The sequence below is a fragment of the Spea bombifrons genome, chromosome 4 (genome assembly GCF_027358695.1).
Source record: "Spea bombifrons isolate aSpeBom1 chromosome 4, aSpeBom1.2.pri, whole genome shotgun sequence".
NCBI classification, from domain to species: Eukaryota; Metazoa; Chordata; class Amphibia; order Anura; family Pelobatidae; genus Spea; species Spea bombifrons.
In genome coordinates, this window is record NC_071090.1 from 5,161,876 (window position 1) to 5,183,014 (window position 21,139).

Sequence of the window (21,139 nt, forward strand, 5' to 3'; positions counted from 1 at the left end):
AGGATCCAACTAAAGCCATTCTGCCCCCCAAAGAAACTTATTTTTATACGGCACAAGGTAAACAGAAAGATAAACACATGAAGAGGAGTTCATACACCTGTAGCCGCAGGGAGTGTACGCTCGCGAGCACATGTAAGAATGACGGAGATCATATGGTTCATGCTAAAGAAGACAAACAGAAGGTCTATAAAGAAAGCCCCATATGCCAAAGTCTCCGATATTAACTTAAATAACTTAATAATACGTTAAATAAACCAATGGCCAAGCATCCATTACTCGTGCCATGGCAGACGTCACACACGTGTTGCTTGGGAACCAAAGCTGTCAATCACAATTCCTTCTCAAAATGTCGTTAGTAGAAAATGACATTGAAATAAAGCAAGACGCTGGCACAACATGTCATTCTCATTTCTTAAAAGATGAGAATGAACTTTCTTTTCCTTCTGTCTTCCTTTTCTTCCTTTCTTCTTTCTTCGCTTTCTTCCTTCTTTCTTTCTCTTTCTTTCTTTCATTTTCTCTTTCTTTCCATTGACTGCTGCACAATCATATGAGAACGTGATTTTAAATCGAATCCTACATATTACAGTCCAGTAAAATCAATGTAAACCCAACCTAAGGGTAAACCATGGGAGCAGCCGTGGTAACTTCTTGTTCTCAGGATCTGCATGATTAGTCCTCCCCAGATATCTCCCCTGTTGTTCAGTGACTGCCCCCTGCTGGTGGAAGATGGTTGATTCTTCCTTCCGCTGCATGTTAGCGTTATTGCGCACGGTTATATGTATAGTTAAATGGGTGATACTGTTACAGTAATTGGCACGTATGGCGCATGCTGGGGCAAATATATTGAATATTTGGCACGTATGGCGCATGCTGGGGCAGATATATTGAATATTTGGCACGTATGGCGCATGCTGGGGCAGATATATTGAATATTTGGCACGTATGGGGGTCTGATTAATAAATGTGTTTAGTGTCAATCTGGCATCTCTGTTGGGCTGGTCAGGGGAGATCAGAGGGTCTCCCCAACTGGCCCATGACCCCCACTGCCCACAAAAGCCGGACAGTACCTGAAAATCAGGACTGCCCCACAAAAAACAGGACTGTTGGGAGGTATGCATACACACTGTGCTCTTCGATTATGTTCCGTCAGTCATTAATATTGTCGCAGAGACTCCCTATTTCTCAAAACAACATCAGGCTCACAAAAGTTTCTAGCGGTGGGCTGGGGAGATGAAAAGAGGAACCGAATCCCATGGTTAATTATATCAGAAAGGAACTTTATGCAAAAGAAATGTCTTTTACTGCACAAGATGATGCTTAAAGGGGCATTACCAAAAAAAAAGGGTTTTTTTGAGTAGGAAAGCACATTTTTAATGAAACTGTCACTTTAAATGATTATAGGACCTATTGATAATAGAATGATTATATATATATATATATATAATATTAATGTCTGGCATCAGCAAAGATAGTGGAGCTTTCCAGGGGGCTGAGCACGATAGGAGTTGTGATCCATGGCAGGTGGAATGTGGTTACATAAATATTCCACTTATTATATTATTGAACCCAGGAATGTATATTCTATAGAATGTAATATATAAAGATATATTTGTTTAATTCACGCGGAGAGGAATGTACCTGTACAGGATAATCAAACATATTTTTGTATCGCGCTATATATTTATCTGAAACAGCGAGCTGAAAACAGGTATTTTACGCAAAGGTGTGTATATGAAACGTACGAAAGGGCTTTATAGCTCCAGCCAACGAGAGGGTTTTATTTCATACATGTTACTCCGGGAGATCCCGGAAGGGTTACTGCTGGGCATCGACATCCGTATAATTAATTTAAAAGGTATATTATGTTACTGTGTGTATGTTCTGTGATGTAAACCTGATTTAAAGTAAAGGCACAGAAGAAGGGTTGAAGCAGGGAGAAAAGCTCTCCAAAATACTTTTCCGCATACGACGACAGGACTTTCGCTTTAACCCAGGAGCAAGACCATGTATGGAAGATACATACAGATGCGTGGCGGTGTTAGCGTATTGCATGGTGTTGTTAATAGATTGTAAATAAAATGTGCCCATTAAAGTATTTTGTTATTGTATTTTTTTAACCCCGCTACGCCTAAAGTTACTAAAAAGTGAATGTTATTACATGGAAGGGAATGAGAGATTTACGTGGAAGCTCTGAAGGTCTCATCTTTTTTACCCCGGTGACCATGGAGTGGAGCCGGACCGTGCGATTTCCGTGATCTTCCCCTATTTTTATCATATAGCTACCAACAACCCCAAATTTGCCAGAGAAGTTATGATGCTTGTGCATAGGTCCCAACTGTCCTGATGATCATAGCTGCTGGCAACTCTAGATACCCGCAGGTCCTGTCTGATTTTCCATGGCTATATTACTTACCAGAAAGCTAAATCACCACATTTGAACCCAAAAGAGAGACTCTCAAGCGATGTGAAGCCCTTCTGGACACCATTAATGGGGCTGCTTGACCCTACGGTTTGGTCAGAACCTGCCAATATGCACCAGAAATACGCAAGGCCAGCTCAGCCCTTCTTGGGTGGGCAACTTTCCAGGGAGGCCCCTTATAATGCATAAGGAATTGAGTTGAAAGCACAACCCAACTCCCGCTTTAGTGAATAAGCCCCAGAATCACAATGGTTCAGTATATTAGCTGACCTTCCCAGCAGGTTATCCCTGCCCTGCGTTACTTTAAGATTCCACCCCTTCAGCTTCACAACGAGACTTCTTAGCATCGTAGATTTTTCACTCGTCCCCCAAGACAGGTAAAGGAAAACATGCAATCCAAATCCGCCGTAACCCCTTTAGAACCCCCATAAACCTCATGAAAAGTAATTATTAATGAGAAAAATACAAAGGGAGACATTAAGACAAATTGCTGGAGAATTTCTGGCCGGCTACTCCTGCATGCACACAGGTGACCCAAAGGCATCTTTAAGCCCTGACAACTTAGGGCGTTTCCTAGACTTAACCCCCAACAACACATAACGTCGTATCAATATAATCGGTATATATTATTATTAACCCATCATCCCCTCCTACTCGCCGCACCTGGTTACAATCCCCACCAAGCCAGAGGTGATTTAAGGAGGGAGCAGAGCCTCGTCTCAAAGATCTACAACCCCGGAGAGCATGGCTGGTTGGGTGTTAATATGGACGGCTTTGCTTCTGTTATGCGGTGAGCATACACCACAACTCTCCATTTAGTGGATAAGCCACTTTATATCAGAATAGCTGTCATTCCTACACATTTTCCACCAACGCAATCACCTACCCTGCCATGAAAAAGACTTCTCAGGCTGCAGTGTCTCAGACATAATGATTTTGGAGCGCGTGTGGTCATTTCTTCTCCTATTTCTGGTTAAGCGTTTCTTTTCTTTTTCTTTTTAACTTGGAGGAGAATGTTTACACCATGAAGCATGGTAATTAATGTTAATAGGTGTAGCTGCACTTCATTCATCTGATTCATTCACCTGAACATTCCTTAAAGATCTATCCATCTGTAGGTTTCAGAACGTTCCTTAAAGATCTATCCATCTGTAGGTTTCAGAACGTTTCTTAAAGGTCTATCCATCTGTAGGTTTCAGAACGTTCCTTAAAGATCTATCCATTGATTTGACTACCTTAACGATGTTAATGACATCCTACGCGTTAGAATGAGGCACTCATGGGTGCTGAGAGTTGGGCGCTGTTTGGCTTTATTGTACCGCCATGGCAGGTTTCCATTCCTTCTCGAGCTGTATGGCATCCATCCTTCTCCTTTAAGAGGGGGTTGAGTATCACCCCAGCAAATGTTGTCCTATACGTTCTATACAACCTTCTTTCAAGGAAGTGTGATTACTTTATAATTCTTCAATTCCTGATCTAAAACATCTCGAATGTGCCGTTCCATGCAGCTGCGCCCAGCGGGAGCCTAGAAAGGACTTCAAATCCCCTGCGGGTTTCTGACACGGGCAACCAAACTGCCAACAGACGAGGTATGTCCACCAATATATCTGCTCAACCTGTTAAAATCCTTGGCGGTGCGCTGGGCAGATCTAAAAATCTAAAATTGTGACGTTAAAATGATTTTGCGCTGACTTGGAAAACCTTAGAATGTAGGATGTTACATTTGTAGCCTGAAACAAATGTCATAAATTGGAATATTTTTATATTCATTAAAATTGTTTTCTTGTATCTTAATTACATTAAAAGGTAATTTTTATGGAGTAAGTAAAACTATATGGGACAAGGGTATGGTAAACGTTAACCTGCTATGACATCATAACACTGCCCCCCCCCCCAATGTCTATACACTTGGAATGGCAAACCAGCAAGGACTTCGGCCACCGGGGCAAAAATCTCCTGGCTCTTTCACTAAGTAATGGAGGGTACATTTTAGGAAACCTCAAATCCGACAAGGTTTAGATGAGGATTATGGCCACCAAAATATTCAAAGTATGGTCGTTTGTTGTAATCTTTTTCTCCCCTCTCCAATTTATGGATGTCTGTCACGGCCAGGGACGAAGTGCGGGGCGAGACCACTGAAGAAAACCACAAACCGCCCCATGGACTTCATCATGCGGATTGTTGGCGGGACTGATTCTGATGTTGGAGGCCAACCATGGACGGTTAGTGAATTAAATTCTGAAGATAACAGAGTACGGGTTGGAACTATGTAACAAGCTATGTAACAGGCGTTTTGTATATAAACTACAAAGATTTCAGTGCTGGAACAAAAATGTCACCCAAGGGAAATCCAAGACTGTTGGCAGGTGTGCTAACTGTACAATTCAATGTCCCCATCTATAGGTGTCCCTGCAGTTGGGTGGTAAACATATCTGTGGAGGCAGCATTATACAAAGGAAGATGGTGGTGACAGCTGCTCATTGCGTCTATCCGGCAGATAAGTATGTTCTACCCTCTTAACTATTATTTACCCCATGAGTGATGTTTTGGAGGGACGATTTTGGGGACTTGTCAGTGGGTATGGGTATTATATGGTTCTCTAGGCCCTAGAACGTTTCTGTATACCTCCCTTGGCCACTTCTGGCCGCATCTCTTCAGCTATTTGAGATCAGAATTCTTTACATCAGGAATAACGTGCAGACTAGATGGCCCGATGGGTCCGATCTGCCATCTCATTCTACGTGTCTACCCCCGACCACCTCTTGGTCTCCTTCAGGGCCAGACTGAATCGCATGACGGTGGTTGTTGGGGATTATAATCAAGAAGTCATTGATCCTGAAGAACAATCCGTTTCAGTGTCCGAGGTAGTGATGCACCCAAAGTATAAACACGATGAGAGTATGAGCTACGATATCGCTCTGCTTTACCTTTCTGAGAAGATAAACTATGGTGAGTGCAACTAATAAAAAAAGGGTCCTCATTTTTCTGTTGAGTACCAATTGGAGGATAAGCTCCAGACTTATCCAGTGTAACAATACCATGTGTGGTATTCAGACATTCCAAGTTGCTTGAATAATGCAAACTTCTACAACAAAATGTCTAAAGATGCTACATTCAAGGTTATTAAATGTATTGCCCCCTTTTTTTGGCTACTTTTCTTGTGCGTGGGGCTTCTTTTAGGTTCGCAGGTACAGCCGGTCTGCCTTCCTCAGGAGGGAGAGCAAGTGGAGCCTGGAACGCTGTGCATCTCGAGTGGATGGGGGAGGCTGATTGAGGGTACGTTCTACGCGACCCCCTGCACTCGATGAACGCTTTCCGTTTTAATGGGTTAGAAAACGAGTTTCAAAAATGTAATTAAAACTCTTGACTCCATAGGTGGGGATATGTCAAACATCTTGCAGGAGGTGAAGCTTCCAATCATTGACAACATAACCTGCAGCTCTATTCTGGCTTCAGAGGGGCTTCCGACTCTCCATGAGACCATGCTGTGTGCTGGGTTCCCGGATGGTGGGAAAGACGCATGTCAGGTGAGGCCAAAGATGTTGGCGTACTCTAGGAAATAAAGCGAACGTTGGCGTAATTTAATGGTGACCTTAGACCTTAAGCAGGCTTCGGTGGTGGACCAACACAAGCTTGACGGACATCTCCAGGATGGTTCTATATTTATATTCATATTATATATTACTCTATACATCCAGAGGCTAGTCCTCTGGATGTCTCTGATCTCTAAGCTCTGTGGTTTCCATCTTGTTTTCTAGCTTCTTTAGCCACTTTAAGATTCTGTTGAACTAGGTGACGCGTTAATTGAAGAAATGGTTTGCCCTAAAACGGGTCTTTAATTGACATCTTTTTTACTGAAGAGATCCCTGAGGTTCTAAAACCTTATGTAGCATTATATATTTCTATGTTGACTCAATAAAAGGGATCAACTTGAATTAAAGACTCAATTTTCTTTCCGATTATATAACTATACCAATAATACACTCAGATTCCAGGGTTTTGGTGATCATCTGTCCATGTGAAACGATATCTCATAATTAAGTAGGCCTGTATGCTCTGATTATAATAGGTATTAGCAGACCTGTGGCCTCGATTACTTGATGAACAAAGGGCTTCTGTTCTTCTATCGACACCTCCTGTTGTTATTTTAAAACGTTCTATGTTCCAGGGTGATTCGGGGGGTCCCTTGGTTTGCCGACGGCGCACCGGGAGCTGGTTTTTGGCCGGATGCGCGTCTTGGGGACTCGGCTGCGGCAGAGCATGGGGTCGATCAAATTTAAACGAGCATGAAAGGGGTTCCCCGGCCATCTTCTCCAAGGTTTCCACTCTCTTGGGCTTCCTAAGAAGGAAAATTTCCCCTACACGTGGTGAGAGAGCAAACCTGTCCGATGCGATTGTAACAAATACCTTCTACCTCTTCTGTTCACAAGGTTTTTTTTCCAAAAAAAAATTTAAAAAAAGCCAAATCAGTTGATGTATGTTTTTTTTAGCTGTTCTTAGAAGGAAGTAATCTCGTTGCTGTGCCACCTAAGTCGATTTGAATCTAGAATGTAGATGTCAATGTATTGTCTTCACTTTGTGTGCATTAGTGTAATTTTTTTTTTTTCTCTTCCAGAAGGTTGTTCTTCCGAAGGTCTAGACGTTGGCGGTCAAACTGGAACAATAAGATACCCGCTTGGAACCAGGACCAACTATTCCGACAACAGGTAACAAATCTGGCTAAAAACCTATAGAAGAAAATGTAGATCCCTCCTAGCATTCAAGGATAAATCTAAAATGTCTTGTGAAAATATATTGGGCAAACTTCTACGTCTTGGATTCCTCAAAGGACCTGCGTTGGGTATATGCGGATCAATGGCAGGAGATGTTTTCTTGCTTCCTTTTAGCAAGCGTATTTAATCGGCCACTGATACTCTTTATGGTTTATGCAGTCTTTGCCGTTGGAAGCTCCAAGTGAAAGAAAACATGATGATCCGGATCGACATAGTGCAAATGGACATTGAGTACCACCCTACGTGTATTTACGACTACCTGTCTTTCTCTGTGACTGAAAAAATGATCAGTGAGTATCTCTTTAATGAGATGGTTCTGAATTCTCAGGGACATCGAGTAGGGGTGGTACGGGGAGCCCTGGGGCAACACTGGATGGGGGGGGGGTATCTGCCAATATATTAAAATGTATTTGATTACCTAATTGCCAATCTAATGCTCCCGTAAAGAACCCATTATATCCAAGTACATGTTGGGCTTTTGGGGTTGTTACCTTGATGGCTAGGAGCCACTGGGCAAAGCGCCCCTTCTGCCCCTGGATCTTATAGTTTTGCAGAAACCATAAGTTTGAAAGCATTTTGGACGCTTCTGTTATATTTCTTTTTTTTTTCTTTCTTCTTTAGGCAAAGTGTGTGGATCTGTGACGCCATCTCCTTTGTTGATTCCGTCCAGTTGGGTGACCATCACTTTCTTCTCTGATGACCTTGTTAATGGACTTGGGTTTGAGCTCCATTATTCTGCAGTTCCAGACATAACCGCAGCAGGTCAGTGGCGGGTCGAGGTGGTGGACCACGTATTAGTTGGGCAGATGGACAACCTCCATATTGACGGACTAGCTCCAAACCACTAGGCTACTTCAGCGCTATATCACAGATAAACACATAAAGGATGGATATTGTCCGTTGTGTTTCTAGGACCTTCTGTGAAACCATCACAAAACTGTGAATCCTTAGCGTTGGTTTAATGTTCTCTGCTTGTTTTTATACCGAACAGGGTCTGGCTGCGGGAGTTTTGCGGTTCTGACGGATGAAGGAAAGATCTACAGTGCGAATTACCCCAACCTCTACCCCAGTATGACCGCCTGTCACTGGATCGTCGAAGCACCAAAGGGCAAGATAATTAAAGTGAGAATGAAAGTCTATCCTAAACGGGTGGTGAACCTTTCATGGGCTGGTGGGATTATGGGATGAAGCCCACCATGTGTGAGACTGCAATCGGAGTCTAGCGCCTTGAGGGATACGGCAGCAGCAGAACTTTGGGTGAAGTTCCGCTTTTGGGGGTTGTGTTTGGGGGTCCAAGATGCTCTGCTCAAGATCTGTCTTCATAAAGTATTCTACTCCGGGCTGGATTAGGCTCTAGGAGAAGAAAGATTTGCAATCAGAACCATATTTTCAGGGCAGTAAAAGAAGACAAAAAGCTCTAATATTGGGTTTTGTCACATTTTCCATCCTTTTAATGCTTCTGACCCTTCAAAGATTTTTTATTATAAACATTTTTAATTGTACCCCCCCCCCCATTAGCTCACGTTTGAAGACTTTGCATTGGAGTTCCATAAGGATTGCGTTTATGACCATGTGTCTATTTATGAAGACCCGGAGGAAACTCAATTACTCGGTAATCATTTCTTCCATTTCAAATAGAAGCAAGGTTATGGTTAAAATACGAAACGCCAGTAACGACATCCAGGAGGGAGTTTTACTTTACGTAGCGGATGGTGGATGAATTAAACCGCCTCCCAGCAGAAGTGGTAGAGGCATTTAGTTTACCCCGGAGCGGCTGCTTCGCTAACCCAGCTTTCTGTCTGTATTCTGTACGCAGCCAAGCTTTGTGGATTTACGCTACCTGACCCCGTCTTCAGCCCGAGCAACACGATGCTCATCCACTTCAACAGCGATCAGGAGAACAATTACCCCGGTTTCAAAGCCAGTTTTGTCTTTTTACCGTCGAGTACGTTTTTTGGGGGCAAACATTTTCCGTATTTCATACAATAAGCTGAGATACAGCGCTAGGTCGGGGGGTGACTTTCTTTATTAATTTTTTTTACATTTATTATATACTTTATTTCCACAGGCGGCGTGTTTAGAGATAGAGGCGGCAATTCTCCTGTTGCTGAAACTACATCAAAAGCGGTTCCTCTAGGCGAGTAATTCCTATAATTTTCCTATAATTTGGGATGTTTAGTCGGAAATCTAAGGGGTTTTTTTTTTGTTTTTTTTTCATATTTCAAAAGAAAAGTGTTGTTCGAGATGTACTGGTTAAGCCAAACTGTTGGTTTCCACCAGGCCCGTAAGGTCCAAATGTCGTCTTGTAAGCGCTCGGTGTAAGGGTGATGAGCAAGTCTACTTCAAGGGAATTCAAATGTTGGAACGCCTTAATCTGGTTTTATTAACCAGATTTTATTTAAGAAAAAAAGCTTGTTGGGAGACTTTTTATCCTCTGGAGGGTATCTTGGGTTGGAATCCTACCTTGTTCATTGTATCTGGGTCTTCTCCTGTCATTGTGTGATTTCTGTATTCTTGATTCCAAAATGTATTTTCTACCTCCCCACCAGACGTCTGCGGGGTTGCGCCATTATCTGCTCAGTGGGTATTGCCTCGTATTGTTGGGGGTGAGGAGGCTTGCCCGAACTGCTGGCCGTGGCAGGTGGAGATTGTCTTTTTGGGGGTGCACCAATGTGGAGGCGTAATCATTTCATCCCAGGTGGTCCTGACGGCAGCTCATTGTATAGAGTAAGTCACTGTTTCTTATACCTCCTGAGATGTAGTGAGATCTAAAAACACCAATATGTATTTTTTGGGTTGTGGTTAATTAAGTCATTTTCCTGATTTATTGATTTATTTTTTTATTCATCTAAAATTAGGTATTAGAATAATTTGTCAGTTAATGTAAATGTGCTAATATTTCAATAAAACTATTTTATTTTTTATTTATCACGGCAGTGCTCCCATAGCACGAGGTTGGGCCACCTGGTATGCTACATGGCCAGTCCAGGCTTGGGTGTCCACCTTGATTTTAGATATTGCTCAAGAACATCAGTTGACTTTCTTTAATGTTTGGAACGTTCTACTCCATGGAGGTCACCTTTTATGCTTCGGTTTGCAGATCTCTTGATCCGGTTCACTGGATGGTAGTTGCTGGAAAACATGACCGGCTCCTGACGGAACCCACAGAGCAGGTACCCCTGAAACACGTTGGCCATGCTTCATAATTACCGGAAACCGTAAGGCTTTCATTGGTAAAATCAGATCTGTGAGGATCAGACTTGTTTCTGTGTATCGGATGTGATTCTGATGAGCGATTCCCTGTCTTTTGGTTCTACGCAGAAGGTTGCGGTTGGAATGATTGTCCTCCACGAGGAGTTCGAGCTTCTCCGATACGATTATGATATCGCTCTGCTACGGCTGAAGGAGCCGCTAGAACTTAATGACTTTGTGCGTCCGGTCTGTCTGCCCAGTGCTGCTGATACTCTTGCCCCATCTTCCGTTTGTGTGGTCACTGGTTGGGGGAACACACAAGAAGGTAACTACCCAATGTATTGGCTTGCCTGTGAGATGGAGACTTGCCTAATGATCAACATAGAAAAAATGTACAATCAGGACCTCAGAGGGCTCTTTGTAAGATTAAGACAACCAAAGAAGAGACTTCCTAAGATCCAGGAACCATATACAACTCTACGTTTTTTTTTTTTTAAATGTAGAGTCCATAAGGTTTCAAAGATGATTGTCAGGCATGTGATATTTAGGGTGACTTTCCTGGCTCAAACACTACACTGAGCTTATGCTTTATGGCAATGCTAATGAAGTCCGTTCCTCCATAGACTTTCTACTGTTTACACCAGGCAGTGTGATAAGGAGTCCGGGTGTTTGTCTAGTAGAGAGCGCCACATCCGCATGGAGATTCCAGTATATAAAACTTCTGTATGTGACCTAAAACATAACCCAATGTAGCCTCCTCACCGCTTACTGTTCTGAATTTTTAGGTGGACAGCTGGCCGCCCGTCTGCAGCAACTACAAGTTCCAATTCTGGACAACGCGGTCTGTAACAAAACCTACTACCACGGGAGGATCACGGATCGCATGTTTTGCGCAGGATTCCCTTCTGTTAATGGAAAAGACTCTTGTCAGGTAAGCCAAGCAAGATGCAGAAATCTGTCCTCCTTAAAGAAAGTTGGCCGATGGGTTGTCTTCTACCGGTTCTTGTGCTCCATCTCCCGTCGTAGCTGATCGGAGTCTGGCTGAGGAAGAATGTTTGGAAATTAAATTTTTCAAATATTGTTAATATTTTTAGGGCGATTCGGGTGGACCGTTGGTATGTTCTGGCCGGAATAAATCCTTTGTCCTGTATGGGATCAACAGTTGGGGATTAGGCTGTGCGAGGGCTCAGAACCCTGGCGTTTACTCCAAGGTCAATCAGTTCTTGGGTTGGATAGAAGCCGCAAAGCGAGGTACGGTCGTGAAGTTTGGTTTGAGGGGGTGATTGTTCTTGTATATTGTGTTGGTGTCTCCATTGTGGTTAATCTCTTGCAGGACAGGGCAGCCCACAGCATCCCGAGCAGAAGAAGAACTTGTCGTTGCCCTTTTACCTTGAAGAGAAGACCGTCCATCATGGTAACCATGGGGACGTTTAGCTGTTACTTTTTCCAGCTTTAATTTCGATTTCAGTAGTCGGTAAAAGTCTCTTATATATAAAAGTTCATGTAAAAGCCTCCTCCTAACAGGGATCCAGTGTTGGCCCCTGCAGCCCCACTGGCACAGTGGCCCTCAGGGGACCTCAAAGGCTTCTTGGTGCACAAGTGGATTCGTTGATACTGACATCTGCAACTAATGGGTTTCGTCATGACTTAGTTTTCGGGTCACCATGAAATGTAGACCCATATAATCCCTAAAGACGAGCCGAAGAGCTGAATCCTGCGCTGACTTGCGTTTCTCTTTTGCTCGCAGCATGCCGGCCCGAGTTGGTCTTGAAGGGGTCGGTTGGCTCCATCGCGTCTCCAGACTTTCCGTATGGATATTCCAGAGGCCTAAACTGCTCGTGGGTGATTAACATTTCCTCTTCCGGCGTCATTAAACTGCGTCTGGAGCAGCTGTCCATTGAGGAATCTCCAAATTGCACCACAGACTCGCTGTCTCTATACCAGGAGAACAATAACGAGCGTAAGCTCTTGGGTACGTTTTGTGCGCCTTTATACAGAGGCCAATGCCCTGGCTTTTTATACTGAGGCTGTCCAGTTCTCGATTTTTGGATCTGCTTAATTACAAGTAATTTTTTTTTTGTTCTTACAGTGAAAACATGTGGGTTCTCGTCGTCTCCGGAGATTTACACGAGTAACTGGCCCGTTATCAGGGTGACTTTTCACACCGGCGCTGACGGCTCTGACAGCCAACGTGGCTTTCTAATATTCTACAAAATATACGGCGGACAAGGTAATACGGAGGAGACACGGGCGCGCATGGCCAATAGTATCCTAGAAAAGATCAAACTCTGTCTCGATATATCGGGGCGACCCCATAACGCCATTTATTGGGACGTTTCACGTTTATTTTCCTTTCGTTCTTTTTTAATTTTGTAGTTTCAAAGCCTTCCGCCAGAAGTCTAGATGCCGCCATAAACAAGTCCCAGAAGGCTTGTAATGATGTGATTCTAACCTCGGACAGTGGGGTTATTTCATCTCCTGGGTACCCTCTGGGCTACCCCAATGACCTCAGGTAATTCAAATTAAAATCGGGGGGGGGGGAATATATATATTTATATATATATATTATATATATATATATATTAATTTTTTTTTTTGTAACGAGCAGATCCGCCTACTACAGTTGGCATCATGCACTGTTATTTTTCTGTCCTAAATATTTCATCCAAATGTCCCTGTTTTAGGAGAGAACCCTCTTTTGGGCCCCAAAACCCATTTAAAAAACAATAATAATAAAAAAAAAAATTAAATTTAATTCCTTCTCTGATGTCCCTCTTTTTTTTAGGGGTTCGGAATGCTTGCCCTAAAAGTCCCAATAATGTATATAGAAGCAGCAGAAAATCATTATTAATGAAAATGTTCATACAGAAGTATTTTAATGTTTATAAATATAATATTTAGCTTTAACCGCGTTGGTGGTTTTTCAACTTGAGCTCGTAGTTTAAAAGGAATAATCCGCTGTTAATCGTTAGTTGCCAGTGGCGGATCATCGCTCCTCTTGAACATTTAATTGAACTGGAGTTGCTGGATTTGAAGACTGAAAAAGAAGGGTCGAGCTGCCAGGACCCGCTTCGGATATACGAAGGAACCGGGAGGAACAAACTTTTATTGGGTAAAAAGTGGAATAAATGATTCTGAAAAAGCAATGGATTTTGTTCCCTGCTCATTCGGTTTGGACGAAAATCAGGGACAATTTTTTTTTTTTTTTTATCCAGGAACGAAATTTGTTGTCCTGTGCCAAGGCTCTCTTCCGCCCAGGCTCTCTAAATGTTTCCCCACTTCTCTGCCGACCGCTTCCGCGTCTTCTTCTTCATTTTCTCTCTTCTACCTTCTTTCTTTCATCTTCTCTCTTCGTCCGATTTGGGCAAAATGGTGATGGTTTTGTTGATGCTTTTGTTGGCTCCTTTGTCTATTTATGACAGGTTCTTTCTGCGGAGAGTTACAAAGTTACTCGCTGAAGTCGGATGGACCAGAGGTGACTATAATCTTCACCACCAACTCCAACGTGACCATGAGTGGATTTACCCTGAGATACAACTTCTGGCAGACTCAACAGCCAGGTACCGGCTAGTTTCTGTAGACCAGGCGTATCAACATGGAAACTTTAAGATGTATGGAGTTGTCTTCTTACATAAATATCATTGCTTGGGTTTTTAACATTTCCTATGATTCTTGATGTTGCAATATGGCTTTCATTGGGGCACGTTGTGGACTCGAGCTTGGTTGGCAGCAAGCGCAAGTCCATGCATTAGTTAACTGGGATTAAGGATGATAGCAGCGCTCTCCTCGTTGTGGCTTTTACTTAAAGCATCATGAAATGATGGAGATTTTGCTTTCTAGTTGGCCTTTTTTCACCCAAAGACTATTTCCTAAAAGCTTTATGGGGGATTCGGGTCTGACTGCATAGGTTTGATGTCTCTATGCCAACGAATACCTGGACATATGAGTGATATGGTTGTCTATTTTAGGTTCCACGTATACATTAGGAAAAGTTGCAGCTACAGGTGAGACTATATCCTAACACCAAGCCACAAAGAAGGATGGATCTTTACTTCCATAACTTACAAAGAAAGCTCTCCATTCAAGTCAATAGGAGTTTGTATCTGATTTGTGATGGGCTACACCTAGGTGGTTGACAATTCCCTTGAAATATATTGTGCTTTTTTACTTTTCTCAGCTTGCCCCGTATTGGACCTTCTGCCAGCTGGGTCAGGAGAGATAAGGTCCCCTTTCTATCCAAAAAGCTACCCAAATGGAATGGATTGCCGGTGGATCGTCTACTCCATCTCAGGGAAAAGGCTGAAGCTTCAGATCCATGAATTTGCCTTAGAAGACTCCAAAAACTGTACCTGGGACTTCCTGGAGATCCTTGATGGCCCCAACAATGTTTCTAAAATATTAGGTTGGTTCTTACTACTGTAAAATGATTCTGGTGACCAAAAAGTTTTTTTTTTGCCCTGATATAACAAAAATGATTATTTTGTAGGATAGATTGGATGATAGAACGGTTGAGTTGAGGCAAACCCTTTGTCCTTAGGTGTCTGGAGATGGCACGTCTCCAATAAAATTCTGGAATTTGGTCCTTGTGCATGCAAACTTTGCACCGAAACTGATGAAAAGAGAACAATTGACCATTATTGAATGTTATTTTCCAGAAATGTTCAAGCAGGGTAAACTTTTCCCCTTTACGGCAAACTAGTCGCTTGCCAGGAGCGGTCGGCTACCATATTTCATGGCTCTTCTGAAGTAAATATTTAAATGTCCAAGTTTCTGCCAGTTTATAGTACGGAATTCAACAAAAACATGAAAATATTTGCATAAATGACTGTTTTTCACCATTGATGTTCATTTGCAGCCATTGGATGATTGTATTTGAATTGCAGTCTATCAGTGACCAGTAAGGACCAATTGATTCATCTTTTGTATCCCAGTTACCCTTTGCGGTCACAAGCCGGCTCTCACCCTACAGTCCGGCGGCAGCTTCGTGACTTTGCATTTCCATACCGATAAGTCGATCGTGAATAGAGGGTTCCGGATTCATTATGAAGAAGTCACAGAAGCTTCTGGTCAGTCAAGGAGGAGCATGGGAGGCGTCAACGATGGAGGTATGTTCCAGGAGTTTGTTGGCAGGATAAAGTTCCAGCATGACAGGAATTGTAGTGGATGAGCAGGAATATTACACCAAAATCATAGATAGTTCCGTCCATAAGATCTACGATAGGTTTTGCTTTTAAGGTAGTTGAGATAAAGCATGTTATTGGCTTTTGCGATAATGCTGGTTTAAAGATGAATATACACCAAATATGAGAACATTACCAAAAACTTGTCTTGCCCGAGCAGGGGCGTGTGGGGTAACCTCGGTAGACCCCATTGCCTTTGGAAGGTCCAGCGGAGAAGCCACGGTTATCAGGAATGAAAAGGGGCTATTTCGTGTAGTGGGGGGACACCCTGCCGCTTCGAAGTCATGGCCTTGGATCGTTAGCCTCCAGACCAAAGACCAGCGCCACTACTGCGGGGGAACGATCATTGACAAGAAGTGGATTCTCACCGCGGCTCACTGCGAATTCAGGTAAAACCTTAATGTTTGCTAATTTGGAATATTAAAGGAACTACAAGGAAAAGTGTAGCAAGAAACGGGAACATTCCACCGGTTACGGTGACTGCACCCATTGCGCTACCTGGTCGCTCTTGTCTAATTGGGTTCTCGCTTCATAGAAGGGCCACAGAAAGTTAAAATGTTTGAGGACCAGCAACATTCCTTTCCATGTTCCAAGAACGGGAACTCTGTCAATCAAATCAGCTCTGCGTGTCCAAGTACCTTGGGCAATCTGTCAATGGTGCCTGCTCTCCATGCCCCTGCTTGCTCTCAGGAATACCGTATGATACCCATATGATACCTATATGGCAGGGCTGTTTAAGAGAGAGAAGAGAGAATATTACTTATTCTTATTTTTGTGCAGAACTGGTACATATTATAACTACATCTAACTGTCATCACCTGTGCATTCAAAGCCGCAGCCATTTAAACCAAGAACTATGGATGTTCCTCAGGGGTGGGGCCTCGACACTGCTAGAAGTGATATGTGCAGCAACACCATACCTCCCCAATGCCTCCCTTTTGGGATCCAAATCATTCTCTCCCCATTTTCTAAAAAACGGGTCACAGTTTTGCTGGGTATCGTCTTCGACTTTTAACGATATTGATATTTGATCTCCATCTCGCCACTAGCGTTGGCTCAGACAAGGTATTCGTGGGTCAAACGGACTTGTCGCTGGGGAAAAGAACCGAAGTTTTGGTGAAAAAATCCTACGTCCATGAAAAATATGATCCCGACTTATTCCCTCCCAAGTATGACATCCTTCTTCTGGAACTGGAGACCCCGCTGGTCCTTGGTAGGAAATGATGCAAAGTGGTGTGTGTATATGTGTATGTATGTACGTGTGTGTGTATATGTATATATGTGTGTGTATGTATTTATGTATGTGTGTGTGTATGTGTATATATATATGTGTGTGTGTGTGTGTGTGTATATATATATATATAATTTGTTTTCTATCGTGTCGCTCACAGTCTATAAAATTTCTTTATAAAGGACTGAAATGGCCATTTTCTGCTTATAAAATCGTTATATATTTATATATATTGTCTGCATGTGAATTAATCTGAAATCATGCGTTTTCAGACAGCTCCGTTGCAGTTATTTGCTTGTCTGAGAAAACAGACGTCGCGTATACCGACTGCATAACCGCGGGCTGGGGAAGCACCAGTACTACCAGTAAGTATGGTTCAAATATCTCTGACCTTCAATGTTACATGTTACACGTTACACGTATGGGAACCATACTTCTCCTTTCTATCCTGGCAAACCTAATTGCTAATACTAAAAGGGATTTAACCGTTAATTTCAGAAAAAGAGGTCTAAAACAAGAGGGTCGGAGACTTGAGCGTCCTGTACAGAAGTTTTGGTTTACTGGGAAGGTGGTAGATAAGTGGAACAGTCTCCCAGCAGAAGTGGTAGAGGTTAATACATCAATACAGACTAGACGCCTCGCGTGCAAAAGAAGATTAGAGAATACGTTGCTGCCTCCTGCTGTTCAGAAACACCCCGTCCGCTGAATATACCTGGCTTTGTGAGCAATAATGTTTTAGGCATGTTCCCTACGCGTCGCCTCTGATTGTGTGGCGGCAGTGAATGAATGTAATCTCGCACAAAGGGTTAAATCTGTAATTTAATATACATCAGCCGTTACAGGTCTGTATTGTAGGACATTGTCGGTCTACGTTACCGCGTTAAAGGGACTCTCTCCTCCCAGCTGTGCGGTCCCTTTAAATTTTCGTGGCGTCCCCCTTGCGACAGATTCTGCAGAATACCCTTTCACCCCCCCCCCAAAAAAAACGTATACTCTCCTCCATTCACATCCAGAGCAGGCTTGGCGACTGCTGCAGGCGAAGATCTGTTCAGATCCAAAGCATCCATTGGAGCAAAGAGAGGGGCAGCTTCAAGGCTGCAGCTTCTAACTCTGATAATTCCCAATCTCCTTCCCCCCCCCCGGCCTGATTTTTGAAAAATACAGTAATCTGAGGGAAAGGGTTAATCACAGAGAACTTTGATATATTTTCTTTTTTTTGTGTGGGTGTCGGTGTTATATTTCATATATATTGGTTTTTGTATGGTGTGGAATGCATGTTTTTTTTTTCTTTTTATGGTTACAATTATAAAAGGTTACTTATGTTGGAAACAATTTCTTGGCCGTTGATGTCGCTCGTGGACCGCGTTACCGACGGCCAGCTATGATTCAGCTCCGGGCATTGCCTGCCTTGCCACAGGTGCTATTAGGGATTATAGCTAGTCGGTTCAGGATCAGACTGGTTGGCAAATCGGGAGAAGTTGCTGCACGTTGACCGATCCATGCCAAAAGTCCCCAAAAGCTTTGAGTTGGCTTTTTTTTTTATTATTATTTTTTATTGAAAATGCAACACCCAGTCATGTTTGGTTCATTGAATACAGGTAATGGGGTTGGCCATGTGGATCCAGAAGGCCAATCCCTTCCTGTCGTGCTTTTTTTTAGCCTGATCCTTGCCTCTGGACACATTTAGATTAAATTATTCATTTTTAAGGATTTTTTAAAAAAAATTTTTGGCCAATTATAGCATGTGATGCAATTTAAAGGATTGACGTAAAGTAGACCTGAACTGCTTTAACGTGTCCTGAAAGGAAACGGCTTCCAATGGGTGACCTATATACAGCTATTGGAACACATGTCTTTGCCCAATCGCCCAAACTACCGGGGGGGGTCCAAGGTCCACCATGCGCAACAAGTGCTCCCATTGATTGCAGTAGGATTTTTTTCCTGGCTTCAGTCGCAAAATGTCTCTTGTTGGTCTAAGAATTAGGATTGGGATGATCTGGAATCTGATCCTGGTTGCCGAGTGGTTGCTGGGAGAACTTGGAAGGCTTCTTCTTCGTCGACCTGCGTCTCCTACCCGGTGTGTGCCATACTGTATGTCACAAAGGGTTCAGGCGGATCTAACGCCGTGCCGGGGATTACTAATGTTCTTCTCTGTCCAAGCATAGCCGTGTGAAAGGATTTCCCTGCGTGTTAAATCGTGTGAAGCGGGGCTTGGCTTGGGCTTGGCCCAGTTGGAACTCGTTGTTTATTTAGGAAGAACATTGGTAATGGAGAGGAGGAAAGGGTTTGTCAATATGCTTCCTATCCAGCTGTTCCCCGCTCGGCTACGGCTGACCTCAAGCCGCTTCATTAAGATACACGTTGGGCGTCTTTGGCTTGGATTGGCTTCATTATTGGGAGATTCTGGTGCTTTTCGGGACAGAAATATCCTTTTTCTCCGATCCGCCGCTAAACACAAAACAAAGCAGTTCTAGGGTCTGTCCGGAAATGGTCTACGGAAGTTTAAGAATATTTGTGGTTACAAACAACATAATAACATAATAACATAATAACATAATAATCTGGAGGAATTAATCTGGACTGGAGAAGGGGCGTCCAACCTGCGGCCCTCCAGCTGCTGCAGGACTACATCTCCCATAATGCTCTTCAGCTAAGGGGCTGGCTGAGGGGTATGGGAGATGTAGTCCTACAGCAGCTGGAGGGCCGCAGGTTGGACACCCCTGGACTGTAGCGTAGGAACTGGAAATGCGCCGTGGTGGTCCAGGCCGCAGTCCATCCATACCCACTAACCCCGACCTAATCCAATCATTCCCTGCTTATATTTCTTCTAGGTTTACAAATCCCAGATGTGCTTCAGCAGGCCCGCGTGCCAATGGTGTCGATGGCCACCTGCAAGAGCTATTGGGGCACGGACATAACCGATACCAACATATGCGCCGGAGCAGCAGGAGCCTCGTCTTGCATGGTACCTCAGAGCTATTAACATTCTACTGGTTTCCATGGTGATTGCGCCGTGTTGACCCAGCTCGCTCTTAAACTCCGCACATCCGGGTTTAAAGATAAGGGCAAAAGTTTCAAGTGATCTTATCAGTATTGGAATGGTCCAATGAGCACGGTGATACGACCACCTCCCCTGATTGGCCCCATGGCATACATTCCATCTGTCCCTTTTTTTACGGGCCAGTCCAGATTTTTAGGTGCTTTCCAAACTGCTCCACGGCCCTCGCCGTGAAGCTCTAAAGTTGAGCGCCACTAGGTAGCTCTTCAGGTAAGGTAGGCTGTCGGGGGCCCCGTCATTTCACCTGTGGCCCTGAGATGTTGGGGGTGGGTTATTACCTCCCGTAAAAAGCACAAAAGGCAATATAGGAGGGACCCCTGGGGAGGAACGAGGCATGGGGGTGACGCGTAGGCCATGGAATTATTTTTTTTATTTATTTTTTACAGGGGGATTCCGGGGGGCCGCTGATCTGTAAGGTTAGGAACCGTTATACGCTGGTCGGCGTGGTGAGCTGGGGCAGCGATAAGTGTGAACAGAAGACGCCGGCCGTATACACCATGATCACCGCCTACAGGGGATGGATGTTTCAATACACCGGTTTTTAATAAAACTAATTCAGCCTTTAACTGTTTGCGTGGTTACTACAAAATAACAAAACCTCATAAGTCTCTTTAAGAGATGGACTGTTCTTGGGTTCTATGCGTAAGATAGAAGGCCTCCTCGCTCCTTTTTGCTGAAAATCTATCGATAATTTAAAGGGCTGGGGTCAGGAGTGACTGTCTGGAGCTAGTGTTTATTCCCATCCCATGATGTCCCTAAGCATGTCGGATCAACACATTTATTCCTCCCCATTTAATTTGTCCGGACATAGATACTGATTTTCCGGAAGCTGCTCGGCATTACACTGGTACTAAAATACAGTCCACGATGGATTAGAGATTCTTCAAACACAACTCGTTTGGGACGAAACTCTCCGTCAACTACCCCTGAAAACAAAAAAACAAACAATTGTGGCTTTTTAACATTTGTTTTAAAAACAAACAACAAAGTGCAGCTTCTTTTGAAACGATCAAGGATCCGGCTGCCAAGACTTTTGAGAGCTGATGCCCGTCGGAAGCGAAGGAGAGAACTTATAGGATTTCGGTTCTACGGTCAGAAATCCCTGTCTCATTTTTTTACTGGTTCCCGCGAGTTTTGCTGGTTGGCCGCTGGTATTGTTAGTGAGTGAAACTGGTGATTACTGGTGGGATTACACACTGTAGACCCCACGCGCTGCCATGTTGTGGGGTCTCACATCCTCGCAATGGGGCCGCAAAGTCAATAACAGTTCATGCATGGGTAATAACG

General features: G+C 43.6%; 1 protein-coding gene across 1 annotated transcript; it reads left to right on the top strand.

Moving 5' to 3' along the window:
- The first annotated feature begins 4,578 nt into the window (after window positions 1–4,578).
- Window positions 4,579–20,397, top strand: OVCH1 (ovochymase 1). Its single transcript, XM_053462160.1, has 32 exons — window positions 4,579–4,641; window positions 4,823–4,920; window positions 5,196–5,368; window positions 5,600–5,695; window positions 5,795–5,946; window positions 6,588–6,783; window positions 7,035–7,125; window positions 7,351–7,481; window positions 7,813–7,953; window positions 8,183–8,313; window positions 8,710–8,803; window positions 9,008–9,136; window positions 9,275–9,328; window positions 9,741–9,918; window positions 10,292–10,364; window positions 10,513–10,708; window positions 11,169–11,314; window positions 11,478–11,634; window positions 11,717–11,797; window positions 12,131–12,355; window positions 12,473–12,613; window positions 12,760–12,895; window positions 13,356–13,495; window positions 13,806–13,943; window positions 14,352–14,387; window positions 14,561–14,785; window positions 15,315–15,488; window positions 15,724–15,952; window positions 16,613–16,776; window positions 17,067–17,159; window positions 19,626–19,759; window positions 20,239–20,397. The coding sequence occupies exons 1-32, from the start codon at window positions 4,579–4,581 to the stop codon at window positions 20,395–20,397; spliced, it is 4,374 nt and encodes a 1,457-aa protein (XP_053318135.1).
- Window positions 20,398–21,139: the final 742 nt, after the last annotated feature.